At 42.3% G+C, this 22,219-nt stretch overlaps 1 protein-coding gene across 8 annotated transcripts in view; it reads left to right on the top strand.

Moving 5' to 3' along the window:
* Positions 1-22,219, top strand: part of FRMD3 (FERM domain containing 3) — a 354,484-nt gene that overhangs the window by 275,510 nt on the left and 56,755 nt on the right. For all 8 annotated transcript variants that reach the window (XR_012516686.1, XM_039475058.2, XM_039475059.2 and 5 more), the window contains 5 exons: positions 7,026-7,113; positions 8,735-8,823; positions 10,133-10,196; positions 11,355-11,443; positions 22,004-22,078. Coding sequence is in view for 7 of the 8 variants with exons in the window: in XM_039475058.2 (XP_039330992.1) it covers positions 7,026-7,113; positions 8,735-8,823; positions 10,133-10,196; positions 11,355-11,443; positions 22,004-22,078 (405 nt within the window). In the remaining variant the exon portion in view is untranslated. The remainder of the gene's footprint in view (positions 1-7,025; positions 7,114-8,734; positions 8,824-10,132; positions 10,197-11,354; positions 11,444-22,003; positions 22,079-22,219) is intronic.

Raw genomic sequence — 22,219 nt, 5'->3', positions numbered from 1 at the left:
CCCTTCCTTCCTCCCAGACCATCTCCGCCTCTCTTCCCTCCCAGACTACCTCCCCCCTCCTCCCTCCCAGACCACCTCCCCATCTCCTCCCTCCCAGACCACCTCCCCCTCTCCTCCCATAGGTACGCTCTTCTGAATTTTGGGTTGCTTATTCTCTTGTTTTGCTTTTATAAATGTATTAGTGAATGATATATTGATTCAGTTTTGTCTATTTTCACTTTCATGTAAATGGACTTATGCTGTATTCTCATGTCTCATTTTCCCCCATCAACATTATATTTATGAGATTCTTCCACATTGATACATACAGCCATAGGCCTTCATTTTCACTTTTGTGTAATTACTTTTCTATCATGTGAACTTCCCATGTTTTATGTATTCATTCTCTTGTTGCTGAACATTTGGGTTGCTTCCAGCATTTTGCTATTGCAGGCAGAGTTCCTACGGCTTCTTGAATAATTCTCCTAAGGCACATGTGCAGGACCCCCTAGTGAAAGTTCAAACCTAAGTGTGGAACTTGCCAGAGTTTGCACTTAAACTTTTCTAGGAAACGGCAGTTTATTTGCTGAAGAAGTTGCTCTGCCTTATTCACACCAACAATAGGTGAGAGTTCCCAGGGTTCCCAGTGCTTCATATCCTTTCTGCTTTCATTTATTTTTTTCTTAAATGTTTAAAAATGAAAGTATGACACAGGGTCAGAGAAGTGTGCAAATGTAAATCTCAATAAATTATTATAAGACAAGCATGTATGAAGTTGCCACCCAGGTCAAACAGAGAATTGGCAATATCTTAGAAGCTCCTGATATGCCCTTTCCAGGAGTTACTTTCTCCCTCTAACCCAAATATAGTCATGTCTCTGTCTTTTAACACATTAGTTTTGTTTTGCTCATTTTTGAAAGCCATAGAGAATCATACAGTGTATATCAATTTATGTCTGATATTTTAGTCTGTTTTGCTATAACCGAATACCAGAGACTAGGTAATTTATAAATAAAAGAAGTTTATTTTTTACAGTTCTGAAGTCTTGGAAGTTTAAGGTCTAGGGACTGCATCTGGTGAGGGCCTTCATGCTGGTGGGACTCTCTGCAGAGTCCTGAAGTGATTTAAGGCAGCACATGACAAGAGGACGTGAGCATAGCAAACTGAATCTATTCATGAAGTCAAACCCTCATAAAATCAATCACCTCTTAAAAACCTCACCTCTTAATATTGTGGCTTTGGAGATTAAGTTTCACCATGAGTTTTGGAAGGGACAAATATTTAAACAGTAGCATTTGGCTTCTTTTATTCAATGTTATTTTTTGTGATATTTGTTCATCTTGTAGTATGTAGCTTTAAGTCAGCAATTTTCATGCCTGTATATTTCATTGTCTATTCATTCTACATAGTTGATAGACATTTGAGTTGTTTTCTAGTTTTTGCTATTGCAAATAGCATAACTCTGAAAATTCTATATATTTCTTGATGCAACATGCACTAATTTCTGTTGCATATATAACTATGAGTGTAATTGTTGTATTATAGGGTAAACATGTTCAACTTTAGTAGATAATGCCAAAGAGTTTTCCAGATTCGTTCTACCAAATATCCACCAGAAGTCTATGAGGGTTTCTTTTGCTGTACATTCTCACCAGTGCTTTCTTTTGTTAGTCTTTTTAACTGCAGCTACCAGATGGAGATGTTAGTGGTTTCTCATAGTTTTAATTTCTATTTTCTGATAGCATAGGACATGCTGATTAGATGCAGGAGTATATGCCTCCTCCATGGAGAGGAACCATAATAATACGTAGACACATTTCAAATAGATCATCTAGGAGAGACTGCTAGGATTTACCAGAGAGGAGATGGGAAGCACTAGGAGTAAGGAGAGGGTTCGAGGCAGCACCTAGCTGGGAACTGATTGATAGTCAGGAGAGGCTCCTGGACACGGGGAAACAGAGAGAAATCTCCAGGCATCAACTTTTATGATCTTGGCTAGGGGAGAAACTCTGACCCATTAGGGCTTTGGGCTTGACAGGTGGAGCTGCCTAAAGATTGCACAGAGACATTGCTCCAGAAAGAGAATCTACATGGAATCCCACAGGCATCTGAGCCTAAAGTGGCTTCAGCTGGGCAACATCTTGAGGGCCTAGCTACTGGAGAGCTACAGACATGGCTGCTGCTGCTGTGCTGCTGCAAGGAGGGGAGAGGAGAATAGGTGCTCCTACACACCCCTAGGAGGATCCCTACTGTCTTTCTGTGAGCTGCTGTTGAGACTTAGACACGACTGGACTGCACTCTCCACACTTCTTGTCTGCACTGCTTGCCTGGGAGAGATCCCACCCTCTCTGTTCTCAGGCCCAAGCCACCATTTTGAGAGTCTAATGATGTGGTGCCACTTGACCTTGGACTGTTTGGGTTGATGTGGTTGCAGTTGCCACCTGGCCAAGGGGGGACAGGGAATCCAGGCTCTCCTATCATATATAGGACAATACCCACTGCCCTGCAATGAGATACTGTGAGACTGAGATATGAGTGGACCATACTCTCCAGAGCTTCTTGTCCACACTTCCTGCCTGGGAAGAGCCCTGCTCTCCCTGGTCATAGCCATAGATGTCATTTAGAGGGTTTAACACTGGGCTGCACTCCATCATGGACTGAGTTCAAGTTGTCATGGCTGCAATCACTGTCCAGTTGAGAAGGAACAGGGAAACTAGGGTCTCTTTTTCATGCCCAGGACTATACCCATTGCCCTGCTAGGGGCTGCTTGGAGATAAGGACTCAAGTGGACTGAAACTCAAGAGGATATAACAATTATAAATATATATGCCACAAAATCAGTGTACCCCATTCAAAAAAGCAAATATTACTAGACCTGAAGAGATAGACAGAAATGCAATAATAGTGGGAAGTTCACCCCACTCACAGTACTAGATAGATCATCAAGACAGAATATTAATAAACACTGAACTGAAGTTGGACTTTAGACCATGTAGACTTAGACATTTACAAAACATTATACCCAATAACTACAGAAAATCATCCTTTTAATCAGCACATGGAAAAGTCTCCAAGATAGACCATATATAAGGCCACAGAAAAATGTCTTAAAAAGTTAAAAAAAATCAAAATTGTATTAAATATCTTCCCAGACCACAGCAGAATAAAGCTAGAAATCAGTACAAAGAGGAATGCTTGAAACTACACGAATACATGGAAATTAAACAGCATACTCCTGAATGATCACTGGATCAATAAGAAAATTAGGACAAATTAAAAATTTTTTTGAAATGAATGAAAATAAAACACAATATACCAAAATCTGTGGAATACAACAGAAGCATTGCTATGAGGGAAATTTATAGCATTAAATTCCTGCATCAAAAAAGTAGAAAGATCACAATATAACCTAACATTGTACCTCAAGGAACTAGAAAAACAAGAACAAACTAAACCCAAACTTAGCAGGAGAAAAGAAATAACAAAGATCAGAGCAGAATGAAATGGAGATTTAAAAAAATACAAAACATCAACCAACAAAAAGTTGATTCTTTTGTTTTGAAAAAAGATAAACAAAATTGATAAACCATTCTCCAGACTAACCAAGAGAAGTGAAAAGGGGACATTACAACTGATACCACAGAAATACAAAAGATCATCAGAGACTATTGTGAACAGCTATATACTCACAAACCAGAAAACCTAGAGGAGATGAATAAATTCCAGCCTCATAAAATTGAACCAGGAAGAAATAAAACTTCTGAAGTGACCAATAATGAGTAGTGAGACTGAGTCAGTAAAAAAAAAAAAAAAAATCTCTCAACAACAACAAAAAAGCCCAAGACCAGATGGATTCACAGCTGAATTCTAGCAAACATGCAAGGAAGAACTAATACCAATCTTTCTGAAACTATTCTAAAAAATAGAAGATGAGAGAGTTCTGCTTAACTAATTCTGCAAGGCCAGTTATCACCCTGATACCCAAAACAGAGAAGGACACAACAAAAAAAAGAAAATTACAGATCAATATCCCTGATGAACATAAATGCAAAAATCCTCAATAAAATACTAGAAAATTAGATCCAACAACACATAAAAAGAAACTACACCATGATCAGGTGTGATTTATCCCAGGGATGCAATGATGGTTCAATATACATAAATCCATAAATGCGATACATCACATACAGAATTAAGGACAAAAACCACATGATCACTGCAATAGATGAAGAAAAAGCATTTGATAAACTTCAGCATCTCTTCATGATAAAATCCTCAACAACCCAGGCATAGAGGGAACATTTTAACATAATAAAGGCAATATATGACAACTCCACAGCAAACATCATATTTAACAGGAAAAAGTTCAAAGTATTTTCTCTAAGATCTGGAACAAGACAAAGATGCCCACTTTCATCACTCTTTTCAACATAGTACTGGAAGTCCTTGCTAGAGCAATCAGGCTAGAGAAAAACAAGACATCCAAGTTGGGAAAAAGGAAGTCATATTATCCCTGTTTGCTGACGGTATAGTTTTCTGTGTAGAAAACCCTAAAGACTCTACCAAAAGATTCTTAGATTTGATAAATGAATTCAGTAAAGTTTCAGAATACAAAATCAATATGCGGAAATCTGTAGTAATATACGCTGTATTAGTCTGTTTTCACACTGCTGATAAAGACATACCCAAGACTGGGAAATTTACAAAAGAAAGTTTGTTGAACTTACAGTTCTATATGGCTGGGGAGGCCTCACAATTAAGGTGGAAGGCAAGGAGGAGCAAGTCACATCTTACATGGGTGGCAGCAGGCAAAAAGAGAGCTTGTGCAGAGGAACTCTTATTTTTAAAACCATCAGATTTCATGAGACCCATTCACTATCACAAGAATTGCAAGGAAAGACCCTCCTTTGTGCTGACATGGGCAGTAGCAGGCTTGAGTGGAAGGTACCCTGTGTGTGCCTAGAACTAGAACCTTAGGCCCCAAGTCAAGTTACTGATACATGCTATATTAGTCATTCTTGCTTTGCTATGAAGAACTAACTGAGACTGGGTAATGTTGAGGTTTAAAGGACACATTACCACAGGCTGAACAGTAAGCATGGCTGGAGAGGCCTCAAGAAGCTTACAATTATGGCAGAAGGCAAAGAAGGAGGCACGTCTTAGGTGGCTGGAGCAGGAGGAAGAGAGAGCAGGGGGAGGAGCTACACACATGTAAACAACCAGATCTTGTGAGGACTCACTCACTGTCCCTGAGAACAGCAAGGGAGAAATCCGCCCCCATGATCCAATCACTTCCACAGGGCCCCTCCTCCAATATTGGGGATTAAAATTCGATATGAGATTTGGGTGGGAACACAAATCCAAATCATATCATATGCTCTTCAACATGGCACATCCCATTCTTCCCTCAACCTCTGGAGGCTGATACATCAAATATAAAAATGAAAGTCCAACAGAGTCCACCAAACGCTTAAGGAAACAGCTCCATGAATTAGAGACTCTTGAGTCAGCATAGAAAATGACCTTTACCAAGAAAGCAGCATTAATGCAGCCAACAAGATTGGGCCTTAATAGAAAGGAAGTGGCACCCTCAGAGGGATAAGAGGAATTCAGGATCATGAGCTGAGAATAGGGTGCAATTTCAAAATCCACATAGATACTACATTGGAAATGAAAGATTTCACTGATATTAAAAAAAAAACACACATCAACGAGAGAAGTAGCAGAGTGTGCACATCTGAAGAATGAATTAGCAGGCTGGACATTGAATTAAATAATTCAAACATAGTATCAAAAGAGATATAAAGAATTAAAGGTTAAAAGACATGGAAAATCAACATAGGTGTTTCAAATCCCGTTTACTAGGGCCTCTCAAAGGAGATGAGAGAGAGTGGTGGAGGAAGTGGGGAAGGGAAAGGAAAGATACGCATCGTTGGATTAAAGGAATCTACACTGTGCTGATTATGATGAATAAATAAAGATTCTCCCTAGCCATATCACAGTGACTTCAGATGTATCAGTGTAACTCCGGTGCTCTAAAGATAAAGAGACTGTGAAAGGCTTTAGGGAGAAGTAGATGGGATATGCTGTTTTGATTTAGAGGCATGAGGACTATTCGCTCTCTGGGGTTTGGGGGCAATCTATCTCTGGGGAGGAAGTTAAGTGGAGATAGATTTAATATTGCAATATAATTTTATATTTTATAAATAAAATGAATTCCTGTTGTTTTATTTAGCAAGCTCTGGTTGTTAAATTACATAATTGTCCTTGGGGAATGATTGAGATTCTCTAAAGTACACGTAGGATATTAATATTAGTCAAAGTGGGGTCTTGGTCTTTTTTTTTTTTGTGACGGAGTTTCGCTCTTGTTACCCAGGCTAGAGTGCAATGGCGCGATCTGGCCTCACCGCAACCTCTGCCTCTTTGAAATGTATAATCTTTGTTTCGATGTTAGCCCTGAAAGGGCTTCATGGTCATCTATATTTGTAGCCCTTTTCTCCCTGAGGCCAAGACCTTGTTTACTACTTTGGAGGGCAGTGCTAGAACTAGTGGTTGGGATTTGCTTTTGAAATCCAGGGCTTTCTGTGGGATGGTTGACAATTCTTTTGGACCTGATGGCTCTGTTTAGGCTTGTTGATGGGGTAACAGGATTGTGCATTTTCTACCCTGAGCAAGAAGGCATGCCATTTACCCTGGCTAATGTTTTTAAATGAGCATAAAGAACAGATGCTGAGTTTTATTTTGTGTTAAGATTGAATTTGCAAGGGCCTACTTATAGGTAACTTGATAACCTTGATTAACTGTACGGGTCACTGGAGTACTCAGAGTGCATGTGGGTTTGTTTTGGAACAATTAGCTAGAGAACAGGATCTCGGGTTCCTTCGCAAAGGACTCCTTGTGGTGAGAAATAATGATCAGTCTTACCGGTTACTATTTATGTAAGGGTTTTTATTTAGCTTAGTACACCATACTTTATTGAATGAAGGGATTCCATGTTTCTATTCTTTTCCATTTTAACTTCCTGAACTTTTCTTGTGTGATTTTAGAGGGCAGAACCCACCAGTTGCTGAATTTAACTTGCTTCTGAAAGCTCACACTTTGGAAACCTATGGGGTGGATCCTCACCCGTGCAAGGTAACTGCCCCTCACAGCACAGCAGGTCACCATATTGTGATTGTTTTGCCCCAAAGAGAGTTCATCTGTGTGCAGGCCTGGAGGAGCCCTGTTAAGTCTTTCCCACAGCCTGGCCCACAGTCCCTCATCGGAAGGGACAACAGTGGGCTGCTGTTACATGTTTTGGCAGCTGATTTTCTCCACTGGAGTCTTCCAGTTGCTCACTGATTGCTATGTAGTAGCCACACTTTCCTAAATTAACATCCATGGATTCACTCATCAGATGAATGGTTTGGCCCCTGAGGAGTTACAGATTCCTGACACATTTACTTTCAAGGCCATTGCCAGAAACAATGCAGTCTTAAAAATTGGGAAAGTGGAAGAAAAAAAAAAAGAAAAAAGGAAGATTTCAAGTAGCATTTTGGCATCAGGAGCACTTGTTTTTATTTTTTCCTTTATTCATATTTGACAGCGTTTCTCTCAAGGATGAAACAGACTACTTATATCAGAATCACCTGGGCCTCACCCCAGAGCTACTAAATCAGAATTCTGGGGGACAGCTGGGGAATCTGCCTTATTATCAACCTCCAAGGTGATAGTTGTAGATAATTTTCCAGAAATGTTTCATTAAAGCAGTGTTCTTCTTTCAATATATTAGATCAACTATGCATCAACCAGACACTAGTCCTAATCCTAAAGTAAGCATTTTTATCAGTTGGGCCCTTCAAGATAAGTTTTTGAGTTTTAGTGGCACATTTCTTTTCTCAGATTGGCCTGCCTAATAGTATTTGGTAAAATATTAGTCCTGTAGCTCTCAGCTCAGGATCCCCATTGGAAGCACCTGAACACAACCAGAACACATCCCTCACTAATTATATCAGGATCTGCCGGGGTGGAGCCCAGGCTTCCCAGATGTTTCTAATGTGCGGCGAAGGTGGAGAGCCACGGATACTTGTCCGTGCTGGCATTTGCAACCTCTTGTTCTGCCTACACAACGTGTTGGAAAATTTACCAGCGTCCCTTTCCTAGAATGGTATTAGTCCATTTATTCATTTCAGTGAATTAATTTTAATGCAGAAATTTGAACTCTATTTTATTTATTTCTTGGAGACTGACTTATCTTTGTGTTGTTATTCCTTTGCCTTTACTTATCTGCAAGATGCTTAGTTTTCCTGGTCTAGGCTGAAAGCACAGTAAGCTTTTCTGGAGATATTTTTATACTGAAATTGCCAGAAATCCAGTGAGGGACTGAATCAAGATTAGATGCTCAGAGCTTTGGTTTTGTCATGTTAGAGTGCTAATGGCAAGCAAGAACAGTTCGCTCACCTTACAAAGCAGACCTAGAACATAGACAGCCCCAGAAGACGCTTGGAGGTAGACATAGTGATTTGGGACTCATTTATATTTTTCCAGGAGGTTCCTAGAGGGCAGAAGGTCCATTCCTTAAAGAGAAAAGCTACATATTCCTGGACTTTGCCCAGACTTTGAAAGGCCTGCTCTTAATTTCCATCTCGGAAACTTAGTTCACTGCTACAATCATTGGAATTAATCTGAAATTAACCTGGGGGAGGATAAATAAGTATATTGGTTATCATTTATTTTATTTTCCTCAATCTAAACATGTTTTTCTTTTCTTTTTCAGGATTCAACAGGCACAACAACATTTTTAGGATTCACAGCTGCAGGCTTTGTCGTATTTCAGGGAAATAAGAGAATCCATTTGATAAAATGGTGAGTGTCTCCTTGGAAAACTGGCTTTCCGTTTTTCTTAATCTTGATTCCTCCATACCCTTTTTGGCTTCTTAGGCAAGTGTCAGTAGGATGCCTGCTATCCATTTCCTTGCCTGGGAGCTTCATCATAAAGGGATGTAACATCTAGGTTGCTTTTGGTGGGGACTTGAATTTTACAAGCTGAGGAGTCAACTCAGGAGGCATGGGCTCAGGGGCTCTGCCTTCAAAGAGAGAAGTATCAGTGTTTCTTTACCAGTAGCTTCTGCTGCTGTGGCCAAGGGGGACAGGCGGGCGGGTCAGGGTAGGGTAAAGGTGTGAGTTCCCACGAACGACTAAGGACTCACTCTCCCCAGCTCACTTCTTTCCACTCTCCTACTCTATTGAATCCTGGGTGCAGACTCACCCTTTGTTATCCAGGGTATCCATGAAGATGCTTTTGGCAAAAGGTAACAGAAATGTCTACTCTGGCTTACAAATAAGAGGACTGATCAATTCACAAAGCAAACGTGGAGCAGTTCTATGGTCTGTTAACTTAAATGCCAGGAAGGATTTAGGTCTGTTTTTTTTTCTCTGCCATCCTCGGGCAGGGGCATTGATCCTGAGGCTCGTGCTCCTGAGATGGGTATGCATGCGACTGGCCTGCCCATCTCCCCATGGTAATGCCCAGAGCCTGGAGGAGAGCAGCCCCTTCTATGTGTTCCCATTTCAAACAAGGATAACTTTTTCAGAAGCCCTGTAGGAGACTTGCTATATATCTAATTGGACAGAATTGGGTCACATGTTTCTATTTAAACCAGTCCTTGCTGAAAAGAGTGGGAATTCCAATATAAAAGAACACAATTCTTTTGTAAACAGGGAAAACAGGAGTAAAAATTTTTTAGTGTAGTGGATTTGCTTCCTGGAAATGGATTCGGAAGGAGGAGAAAGGCAGATACTGTGAATCCACATCAGTTCATCAACTGAATCTGAAATAACCACGTTCTTTCCACCTTGCTAAGTGGGCTGGGCAATTAATATTGTTTTGGTCATTATGTTCACGAACACTAGAGCTTTTTGGAAGAAAGATGCAGCCTGACTGTAAATAGAATAATTCTGAGCTGTGTATGAATACTCTCTTGGGAAGAGAATTGCTGTGTAATTCACTTGGGGCTTTTTGCTGCCCATTAGACCTTCACCAATGATAAGATCATATCTTGTTTTATTGCAGTCTGCTTGGCATTTGTGAGTCAGTCAGATTCCTATGGGAAAGCCAGGTACCTTGGTTAGCTACCATTTTTTTTCTTCTCACCCAGAGATTTTCTTTTCTTAGGCCAGATGTCTGCAAATTGAAGTTTGAAGGGAAGACATTTTATGTGATTGGCATCCAGAAGGAGGTCAGATACTGCTTCTTGTAACTGCCTGTTACTGTGTGTGCGTGAGAGAGATTCAGGAATAAAATATGCCTTTAGTATTGTAGTCACCGAAGACCATGACTTTGAAGTGTGTGATGATAATGAAAGCTATATGTTGAAAATATTTTAGAGGTCAACAAATGAGTACTGGATTTTGGCACTGAAGAATAAAATCAGTGCACAATGCTGATTGCACACCCCTGTGTGCAGAACAGACTGGGATAGACTTTGGAAATAAAAGATGGAACCCCTCCCTACCTCTTTTTCCCAAGATACAGACATACGAAACAAAGAATACTTACAAAGCTAAATGCTAAATATCAACAACCTGTGCTTGTTAGATTGTTATAAATAGAGCCTATTAGTCCAGACAGGATTAAAATAAGGGAGTTACTAGGTATACACTGTGGTGCACCAGAGAATGCATTGTGGGGAGACCATTAACAAAAGATTAAGCCTCAGAGCTAGCTGTAGAAATCTGCAGGTTTTCTTGACATTAGTTTTCAACCCAAGTACTAGTTCCTCAAGGATGTTTTAAGGCTAATTCAAATGTGATAAAGAGGTGGCTGATGCCTGGAGTGTTGAGAAAGATTGTGAGGCTGATTTTTATCAGAAACAGGACCTAGATACATTAGTGCTATCTGCAAAGGGTGAGGGAGGGGTGAATACCATGCTAACAACACTGTAAAGAATATAGCAGTCTGGGTGCAGTGGCTCAAGCCTATAATCCCAGCACTTTGGGAGGCCGAGGTGGGTGGATCACGAGGTCAAGAGATCGAGACCATCCTGGTCAACAAGGTGAAACCCCGTCTCTACTAAAAATACAAAAATTAGCTGGGCATGGTGGCGCGCACCTGTAGTACCAGCTACTCAGGAGGCTAAGGCAGGAGAATTGCTTGAACCCAGGAGGCAGAGGCTGCAGTGAGCTGAGATCGCACCATTGCACTCCAGCCTGGGTAACAAGAGCGAAACTCCGTCTCAAAAAAAAAAAAAAAAAAAAGAATATAGCAATATGTTGTTACTTCAAGTCTGTGTGATAGGAGGCAGGATACAAAGAGGTAAACACCTGAAAAAGAAACCCCATGGAAAATGTAAATGATGTTGAACGTGCCTTTTCTTGTTTTGTTATTTTTTAATTAGAAAAAAGCCATGTTGGCATTCCATACTTCAACACCAGCTGCCTGCAAACATCTTTGGAAGTGTGGAGTGGAAAACCAGGCCTTTTATAAGTAAGTGGGTTTTATTCATTTAATTATGGCTTTTAAAAACCATGGAACTCTTTATGTTTTGCAAATGGCTGCATATTTATTTCTTTTAATATAATTTTAAAAATTATATTCAAGTAAATTAAAATGTTATGCATTGTTCAGGGTGACTCCCAGTGACTGTTGGCTTGTTGACCTGACCACGTACTGAGCTCTGTGTTGAATGTTTCCTGTAGAATGACTGTGGGCCACTGTACGTGTGTGTGTGCTTGTATTTCAAATTGCTATTTCCACAAAATATGTGACAGGATCAATTTTTGGTGCCCTCCTCCTCCTCCTCTCCCTCAAAGCAGACCTTGAGATAGAGTCGGGTGCAAGCAGCTTATTTGGGATGTAATCAATGGACCTACCAGTCGGGGAGTGGGGGAGTGAGCTTGGGAAGCAATATAAGGTACATTATTGAACAGGTCACTACTATGGACAACTGGGCTCAGATCTTCTTAGGAACTCTGGAACATGGTATAATAGACCTCACAGTTCTCCTGCTGATGGGCAAAGAGGTGAGGCTGTTTATCTACTAATTCCCCATTCATTTTGGTTGAAGGCTGCTTTGGGGGCCAGAGTTAATACTCTCTGATATTTCTGGGTTACTCTGAGTATGGGTTGGATGTGCTTTCACAACCAGAAAAAGAGGCTCTGGCAGAGAATTACCTGTGTTCATAGTAAGAAGCCTTCAGTGTATTGAAAACAGAGCCAAAGGTTTATGGGTGAATGCTTCCAGAGCCTAGGATGATAGAAATAGGTGCTGGACAATACTTCAGAAACCATCCATAAAGCTCTCAGGTTTCAAAAGAAGTTCAAACTGAGATCTGTCCATGGAGCTCCATCTTCTCCTCTGAGAGACAGTTGCTGACCGAAAGGGCGGTGATCGTGGATGCAGCTAGGAGCCTAGTCCAGCCCCGCTCAGGCCATCAGCACTGTACACCCTTGGACCTCTTCCAAGTGGCTTTTGCTCAGTCCCCCTGCTCCTCACAGATTCTGTCTTGCTCATGAGACTCATCTCACTGAAAAAGCTGTCTCTGAACCTCCTGGGCTTTGGCTGATAAGAACCATTGGGAGAATGATGGCTTGGATAATGATTTCGAAACCAGTTTTAGCCACAGAATACTTTTCCTTAATGTGAAGTGTAGGCAAAGCCCAGTATGTAAAAGAGCTAAAAAGAGAAGTTGTGGTCGTAGATGGGGCTTTGGTTGGGATTGGAGATTGGAGACTCTTTACCCATTGCTTGTGGCTCTTCAGGAGCTTGAGTCCACAGTTGTTCAGGTTGCCTGTGCCTTTTCTAGGTTTATCACTGATATCCTCGTGTCTCAGGAAACCCGTCAGTCCTGGGAAAACCCAGGAGCATAATTTGAACACCTCTGAGTGAGATGACCCACAAAATGCACACAGAGGGTTTGATGCTCTTAGTCTTTAGTTGGAGCCTGGATTTTTTGACTTTTGTTTTTAAAAAATTATTTTTAAAATGGAAATGTAATTTACATGCCATAAAATTTAACCCTTTAAAGTATACAGTTTCATAGTTTTTAGTGTAATTCAGTGATATAGCCATTATCACTATCTAAGTCCAGTATATTTTTACCACTCCCTAAAGAAATCTGATACTAATTAGCAAACATTCCCGATTCCATCCTCTCCCCAGCCCCTGGCAACCACTAGTCTACTTTCTGTTTCTATGAATTTACCTATTATAAACATTTTCTATAAATGCAGTCATGAGCGATGTGGCCTTTTGTGCCTGTGGCACAAATGTCTCCAAAGATCACTCATATTATAGCATCTCTCAGTTCTTCATTCCTTTTTATGACTGAATGATACTGTGTTGATTCAATAGACCACATTTTGTTTATCCGTTCATCAGATGGTCACTGGGGTTGTTCCCTCTTCTTGGCTACTGTGAGTAATGCTGCTACAAGCATTGGATACACATTTTTGTGTGGGCAGTTCTCTTCGGCATGTACCTAGGATGGAACTGCTGGGTCATAGGGTAACTCTATATTTAGCTTTTTGAGGACCTGACCCATTGTTTTCATTGCCCAAGCTTTCAGAACTCTTCTGTTCTTTCTTTAATGAAATCATCTGGTTCCTGTCAAAGGATAGCTTAGAGATGTTCAGTTAGTTATTTTCAATGAATATTTTCTTGTATATGAGGGAATTAATAAATGGAGTGAAGAAACAAGGCAAAACCAAAATCTATTAACATGATTTTATTACAGATTTATACATATATGTCTGTACTAGATCTGATCTCTATTTTTCTAACCTGTATTTGTGATTTTTATTTAAGTTAAAGGTATGTAACATAAAATTAACTATTTTAAAGTATACAATTCAGTGGCAAAGTATGTTTAGAATGTTGTTCAACCATCATTTCTATTTCCAAATATTTTCATCAATCCCAAAAGTAAACTGTATACTCATTGAGCAGTCACTCTCCCTTGTTCCTTTCTCCAAGATTTTTATTGGATTGTAGATTTTTATATACTGGCATGTCAGATCTGTAATGGATTTGAGCTCTCTGAAGCCAGGAACTAGGTTCTGCTTTTCTTTTCATTTCCTGAAGATCTCAGGCATTGAAAACATGTTTACTAGCTCAAATAGAAAAGGCATGGTTCCTATCTTCAGGAGATTGTTATTTCATGTAGGAGACTAAGGGGGGGGGGGAAGCTAGAGAGTCCTCCAGAGTTGGGTGGTGAGTCTTGCTGCCAGAGGAGCTAGGAGGTAGAAGAACTTTTTAGGTGCAGGAAGGGCATCTCAGCTCCAGTAAGGTACCATGACAGGAATGTAGAAGACGCATTTTGGGGGACATGAGTGGCTACAAGTTTGGAGCAGAGGGTAGATGAGGTAGAAGAAGAGGTGATAAGGGACCAGGAGGTCTTGGGGCCAGACACGGAGAACTTGACTGGCATGAAAGAGGCAACAGAGGTGCAGTAGGTGTGGTTGACTGTTCTTGACGTGCAGACAGGCCTATTGGAGGGGTGGTGCAGGAGAACACCCGGCAGGCAGGTCTGCCTTTAGAGCCACATGGCAAGTTTTGCTTGGAAGGACTTTGACAGAGCCTTGAAGATCCTTTAGTGAAATGACCGGGTCCATATCAAAGAAGAACCTGGAGACATTTATTTGATATTTCACACACTTTGTTTCATCATATGCGAGGAAGTCAGTTGGGAGACGGAGTTAAATAAAGCCAATAACAAAATTGAAAAGAGAGGAGAGAAGGAGAGAAAAAACCTGCAGTCTGGGGAATGTGTTTTGAACACTTTATGTAAGCAGATTAGCTGGCAGCTAGTAAGGAAGCTATTCTGATAATTCTGTCGTGAACTAGGTCAACTCAGCATGTCAGAGAAGTCCCTTGCAGCCACTTGTGCGTGCTTCAGAAGACTTGGAGGATTTAGCTGTGAGCGCAAATAACAGACTGTGTGTAGTTGACCAAGTCTTTGCATTGGCTCTTTGGCTAGAGTTAGCCAAGCTACCCAGCCTCTCATTCGACTTCTAAATCTGAATATTTGTAGTGATCTGAGATTTGCCTGAACATTTTGTTCCTCCACTATCCCATAACCATCCTTGTTCCTGAGGAAGGAGGGGACATATCACTTGTTCTGGCCCAGCTATGGGACCTTGGCCAGTTCACTTTAGCACTGTCTGGCCTTAGCCTCCTCCCCTGTAGCATGAATGGGCCTGAGACTGACCTGGATTCATTTGCTTGCACCACTGGGGTGTAGCGTAATTAGTGTGAGCTTGGAAGTCAATGGGCTTGGTTCTAGATCTTGATTCAGTTGTCTATAGCAGTGTGGCCTGGAACAAAGCTCTTAATCTCTTGGTGCCTCATCTTTCTTTTTTATCTGTGAAATGAGGTTAAATTACCTGCCTTGCTGTGTTCAGTTCTGCCAGGCATATAAACCATTGATAAACAGAAGCTGCTGCTCCGTTACTGCCCCCTCTCCTAACAATGAGAGTATTTTGAGCACCAGTTGGATGAAGAGCCCATTCCTTTTCATTTGGAAGGCTGTGATTCTGGTAACCTCGGGGGTATGCCTGCTTCCCTCACTGTGGCCACTCTTCCCTGGGTGGAGGTCCTGGCCCTGCTTCTGGCTCTGTCTCGCTGGCCCTGCATTTTAATGGTTTCAGCCGTCAGAGCAAGGCCCCGCTCTTGTTTCCTGGATGGTTTGTTCCATTTTTACTTCACGTGCAAGGGAGCGGGGAGGCCCCGGGGCCTCTGCTTGCAAATTCCCCAGTGTGCTTTTAGGACGTGACTGTGCAGCTGGTGGTCAGCTGGCCCAGAGCCACAGATCTGTTTCGAAAACCCTGGCTCTAAGATCTGCCTGGGAATGGAGCCCAGATGCGGAAACTGTGATTATTCCCGTCTACTCCAGACCCCAGGGGATCTCCAACACAGTCTTATTCACCATTCAGGAGCTTCCTTTATACCATGTGTGGTCTATCGTGGTGCTGCCAACCCCAGAGCTTACTGTTTCTGTGTGCTGGTTCACAGAAACCACTCTGAATGCATTGAGAGATTCAGTGGCTCACTGATGTTTTCATGCACAGCATCTTCATCTCACATCTGCTTTTTGCTGTGTACTGGATGCATGGGTGAGGCTGAAATGACACTCTCTGTCCCCAGTTTATTATGGAATTATGTGCAGGGGATAAAAGCAGTCCCTAATACATTTCTTATTCAGAGTGTGGTGTACATTTTGTCAAAGGAACAATATTATACTTGGTAGGTAAAGACTAGCTTCCTAAACAGGTGCCTCTCATACTGTAATGCACACATGAATGAGCTGGGGGGCTGGCTAATGTGGATTCTGATTGGAAAAGTTTCTGGTGGGCATGAGCGTCCATATTTTTTTCTTTTTTCTTTTGATTTGGAGTCCCGCTCTGTTGCCAGGCTGGAGTGGAATGGCACTATCTGGGCTCACTACAACCTCCGCCTCCCGGGTTCAAGTGATTCTCCTGTCTCAGCCTCCTGAGTAGCTGGGACTACAGGAGTGCACTACCATGCCCAGCTAATGTTTTATTTTTATTTTTTTGTATTTTTGATTTCACCTTGTTGGCCAGGCTGGTCTCAAACTCCTGACCTTGTGATCCTCCTGCCTTGGCCTCCCAAAGTGCTGGGATTACAGGCGTGAGCCGTGGCACCCAGCTGGGTCCATATTTTAAAATAAATTCCAGTGATGCTGTACTGTGGGTCTGTAGACCAAGTAAGAGGGTTCTAAACCAGCAGCTCTGAACCCTGACTACATTACCATCACCTGGGAGAGGTTTTAAAAACTGTTAATACCGGTGCTGTGGGTCCCTGCTTCCTATCCCAGACCCAATTAAAGCAGAATCTGGGTCTTCACTAAAACTTATGCACAAGCATTCATGGCAGGATTAGTCATGACAGCCAAAAAGCGAAAACAACCCGATGTCCATCAGCTGACGAATGGATAAACAAAACATGGTGTCTGCATACAATGGTTTATTATTCAGCCATGAAAAGCAATGAAGGACTGATAGATACTACAGCATGGCTGAGCCTTGGAAACAGCATGCTAAGTGAAAGAAACCATTTACAAAGCACCACGTATTGCATGAGGCCATTGAAATGAAATATCTAAAATGGAAAATATAGAGACAAAAAGTAGATGAGCGGTGGCTTAGGGCTGGAGTAGGTGAGATGAGGAGGGGAGGTAGGGAGTGACTGCCAATACCCATTGCGATGACACGGGGTTTCTTTCGGAGGTGATGAAAATGTTTTAGTATTAGATAGTGGTGACTGACTTTTGTAATCTATTTTTTAACTTCTTGAATTATACTAAAACCCACCAAAGTGTACAGTCTAAAAGGGTGAACTTTATGGTATGTAAACTATATCTCAACAAAGCTGTCATCTGGAGAAACCCGAATCTGGGATGAGGAGCCTAGGTGTTGGCAGTGCTGAAAGCTTCCCAGTTGCTGCTAACCTGCAGTCGAGGGGTTAAGACATTGCGTTATTTCAGTGATTCTCCTAGCAGGGTCCCTGGACCAGCATCAGCACTCCCGGGAACTTGTTGGAAATGCAGATTCTTGGACTCTTCCCCAGGTCTACGGAATCAAAGACATAGAGATGTGTTTTAAAAAGCCTTCCAGGTGATTGTTGCTCACTAAAGTTTGAGAGCCAGTATGACTAGAGCTGGCTCTTCTTATTTTTTAAGTGCTGAAATCAGACAGACTTGGATTTGCAGCCTGGTTCCCGCAGCTTCTATCATGGAACCATGGTTAAGTGAGTAAGCCCCTGTGTGCCTTATTTTCCTTGTGTAAAAATGTGGATTCCTTCCTCCTAGTAGAGAGCCATGAGGATTAAAAGAATTGTATATTAAAGGTGCTTTTGAATTTGTATATTACTGTGCCACATTAAAGGCTCAGTAATAAATGTTGTTATTGTTATGGTTACCCCAGGAGCTCTAAACCATGACTTCAATGGGAAATTGTGTTGTTAATTCTATGGGTGGCCTCTTGAAGCACCACCCAGTCTCCTCTCAGTAGCTATCATGACCTTTATCCAAGCCCATAGCAGGTTTTGGAGGAGAAATTGCAGGCTGGGGAGAGGGGAGGCGTGCTCCTGTGGAGATGATCTGGATTTGTTGGTGAGGTCAGATGTTTGAGCATAGTCATACTTCTTGTGTTGGGACTTTGATGGGAGTTGGAGGTTGAAGAGGGAGAGGGCAGGTGGAAAGGAAGAGAAGGCTTTAAGAGAGCGAATTGCTGTTCCAGTGAGGCTGTGAATTCATTGCTTTCTGTGGGAAGAATACTCTTCCCTGGGCTTGCTGTTGATGGGAGAGTCTGGTAAACAGAGTGCTCAGAACATTTTGGCTAGAGTTACAGCTCTTTTGCTTTCAGAGTGTTTAACATGGTTTTCTGGAACCTACATAATTTAGAGGATTGGCTTTGGTAGCTTCATAGTGAGAAGGCAATGAAGAGGTTTAAGACTGATATTAGGGAGGGAAGAAGGTGGGAAGGAAGGCGGGGAGGGAAACTATTATTATATAATGATCAGCTATGACACTAGGCGCTTTCAAATCATTTACTCTTGTGTAACCCTCCTGAGAGTACTATGAAATATTATAACACCCTCCCCCTTTAACAATACGTAGAGAAACTGAGGCTCAGCAAAGCCAGGCAACATGACCAGGGTCACAGCACCAGACGTGAATAGGAATCTGGACCACTGTTCTTTCAGGTGAAATGTCACCTCTTGGGTCATCCAAGGAGAATTTGGGGGCACAGAAGTTCTCAAATGCAAGTGAACTTCTTGGAATCTCCTTAGGGTGCTTGACTAAAGTCAGACCTACTGAAGCAGAATCTCCCATGATCAAGCCTGAGAGCCTGTGTTTTCAGTACCTATTCCAGGTGTGCTGATGCCCAGCCAGGTTTGGGGGCTGGTACTCTGGAATTCATGTACTTTAACCTGGCCACCATTCTGTCGCCCCTGTTCACTCTCCTCCCACATACAGCCCTGTTTCCCAATTCACAGTGTGTGTATGTCATTTGATGCTCTCAGAATAAACTCCCTGTTAAAATTCCATTGAATATCTCAACAGAAACACTCTGGGAGTTCACCTGGACATTTGGGAGGGCAGAGGATTCGTGGGAATGCCCTCGGGAAAGTGTCTCTGAGCAAGTCAGATCACCTGCAGACACTCCTCCAGGGGAACCCACTGCCAGAAAAAAAAGCACAGTCTTTTCTATCTGCTCCTCCTGAGCAGATGGCTACTGGCCTTCTTTGTGAAATGTATCTTTTGACCTGCTTCTCTTGAGTCACTTTGAGGGCTTTTGGGAAGCAGTGCTGAGACTGAGACTTCCCAATACAAGGCCAGTCTGGGTTTGAGCGGATGGTAGTGGCTTCCTCTTGGGGACTGGAAGGGCCAGAGCTGAGGCCAAGCTAGTGAAAAAGAGCCACTCCTTCTGCCCTGCAGGCCCTGAGTGGCCGGGAGGTCGACTAATGACTGCACTGGCTTCATGTGTCACTTGGCACAGTGTTGTAGAATGGGCACAGTGTTCAGTTTGAATTTCAAAAACCCAATTTAGGAATTCAGTCTTTTTTTTTTTTTTTTAAGCTGGCCACTTTGTCTCAAGGATCTTTAGGAACCTGGAAATAATAATAGTAATAATAATAATAGAAGCTTCTTTAAAGCTTTCTCTTCTCCCTACCTCTGAGGACTTGGAAGCAACCCTGCCAAGAAGATGGGGAGGGGGCAGAAGTGATTATTCTTTTCTCAGGCATTTCACCTGGACATTTGGGAGGGCAGAGGATTCGTGGGAATGCCCTCGGGAAAGTGTCTCTGAGCAAGTCAGATCACCTGCAGACACTCCTCAGGCATCAGTAGGTAAAGTGTGAGTCCCACAGCTCTGTAGGGCTGGTGAGGAATCTTAGGGGGTACAGATGGGCCAAGAGCGGGTATTTCCTCATAAGAGGAGGAGGGCACAACTGGGACCACCCCAGTGCGGCTTGGTGGGGGTTTCTGGCCTCTTGAGTGGGTGTGGTCTGGAAAGAAGCTCTGGCCAGTGCACTGCAGGGACCCCTCAAGGTGTGGCTCTCATGTGCCCCTGTGGGTCCTCAGGGGTCCTGTACCATCTTCTCTGGGTCCTTCACTGACAGGATCCCCCTGCCAAGTCCTGTGTTTTCCCTGCCCGTCTTACTCTCACTGCTTACTGTTTGTGGCCAGAGCCCTTTTGTATCATCTTGGGCTGCTTACACGGGTGTGTGGGAAGGGGCTTCTTTGCAAAAGATTGTTACTAGGGCTTTCCATTTGTCCTTTGATAAAGACCAAGATCCTGAACAGGGACCATTTAAGGTCTGATCCTGGGAAATTGGATTCTGGTTGTCTGTCCAAGTTTGCCTTATTCTACTTTGTACATATGTACGTTAACTTTTCTTTATTAGGAAAAGAAAAAATGTGTGTGTATGTGCGTGTGTGTGTGTGTGTATACAGTAATAACATGGGGAAATGTACATTGAATATTTTTAAAATGTATTTTATTTCATTTATTTTTTTTAGATTTTAGTACCTTTTGGGATACAAGTAGTTGATGATTACACAGATGAATGATATTGTGGTGAATTCTGAGATTTTGGTGCACCTGTCAGCTAGTGTGCATTGCACCTAATGTGTAACTTTTATCCCTGGCCCCCTACTACCCTCCCCTTTCTGAGTCTATAAAGTCCATCATATCACTCTGTATGCCTTTGTGTACTCATAGCTTAGCTCCCACTTAGAAGTGAGAACATAGAATTTTTGGTTTTCCATTCCTGAGTTGCTTCACTTAGAATAATTGTCTTTTTAGTTTCCCAGATGTTTAGGCTGATGGCTTTTGTGCCTGCTGGCTTTCTGCTGGGCAAATCCACCACAGCTTACCACCATGCCCTGGTTAACACCTCCCAGCCCCGGATCTCAGCTCAGTTGTCCCTTCCTCAGGGCACCTTCTCTGGCCCCCAGGCTTGATCAGCCATGTGTCTTTCCCATACTTACGCTGGTGTATGGAGCAGGGTTGGCACTCAGTTAAAAATTGCTGAGTGAATAAAGGATGCTTCAGGAGGCTCATGGGTGGGGATCACTACACTGAAACTTCCCTGGCTCTATGCATGTCGTTGCTCAGGATGCTACAGATCATAGTGATTTAGTCTGTGTGTGTTTAAGGTTTTGTGACTATCAATATTTTAAATGATGCTGAACTCTGAGACCTGTTCCTTCTAACTTGTTGTATTTAATTGTACAAGGCTTAAAGTGACTGCTGTAGAGCCATCCTCAGCTGTCACAGTAATTTAGTGCTCTGTGTGCAGCATCCTGGCAGCCCAGGCTCTAGATTGCTTTTCGGAGTGTTGTTGTTTTGTTCTTATTTATGAGTAGGGCTCAGAGGTGCTGAATCAGTTCTTGGCTGGACAGCTTCTGCCTCATGTGTCTTAGTCATCTACCACTGTGGGTTCTTTTAAAGGGCACTGGGTCATGGTGACACAGAAACCAGTGACCATTCCTGTGGTGATGCGGGACCCTTGTTCCCTCACTTGGGCAATGCACAGTGAGTTCTTCGTGGCATAGTAAAAAGTGATCTCTGTTGCCAGGAAGCCATTTTCTGCTGCACTGTGGATATAGGAATAGGCGGCAAAGTGCCCTAATACCCATGAACTTACTGATACCATGTCAGAAAATTCCCTCTTCTCCATATCTTCAGACAGAAATTAGGGGAAAATTCTTTCTGATCATCACTGCCCAGTCTTTTTTGTAGGTTGTAACCCACTAATGAATAATAAAACCCAATATGTGGGTCGTGAATTTAAAAAGAATGAAAGGAAGTAGGATAGAAATTACTAGAATGCAATACACATAGTGAAAGTAACTATAGTTTGAAGCTTTTCTTTTAGTTTGTGTGTGCAAATCCAGGCTGAGTCACGAGGTGAAGTACGTTTCTTTATCACAGTCAAAATACCCCATCACCACAGCTCTACAGCATGTTGTAAGTGGACTTCCCAGTGTCCTTACACCTGTGCTTTGCTTTTTCTTAAAGGTATACAAAATCCAGTCAGATCAAGACTGTGTCAAGCAGCAAGATATTTTTTAAAGGAAGTAGATTTCGATATAGGTGGGTACCAATGATTCCATTTCAGTGATGGGGTGGGGATGGGGCAGCCACTTTCATTTCAAAATTTCACTTGTAAGTAAGTGGCCTTTGGCTTTTGCCTCTATTTGAGTCTTGCGCTCACAGGGCACCCCTCATGCTTTC

The sequence above is a fragment of the Saimiri boliviensis genome, chromosome 2 (assembly GCF_048565385.1).
Source record: "Saimiri boliviensis isolate mSaiBol1 chromosome 2, mSaiBol1.pri, whole genome shotgun sequence".
NCBI classification, from domain to species: domain Eukaryota; kingdom Metazoa; phylum Chordata; class Mammalia; order Primates; family Cebidae; genus Saimiri; species Saimiri boliviensis.
The sequence above is the reverse complement of the archived record's forward strand: the minus strand, read 5'-3'. Positions and strand labels throughout refer to the sequence as shown.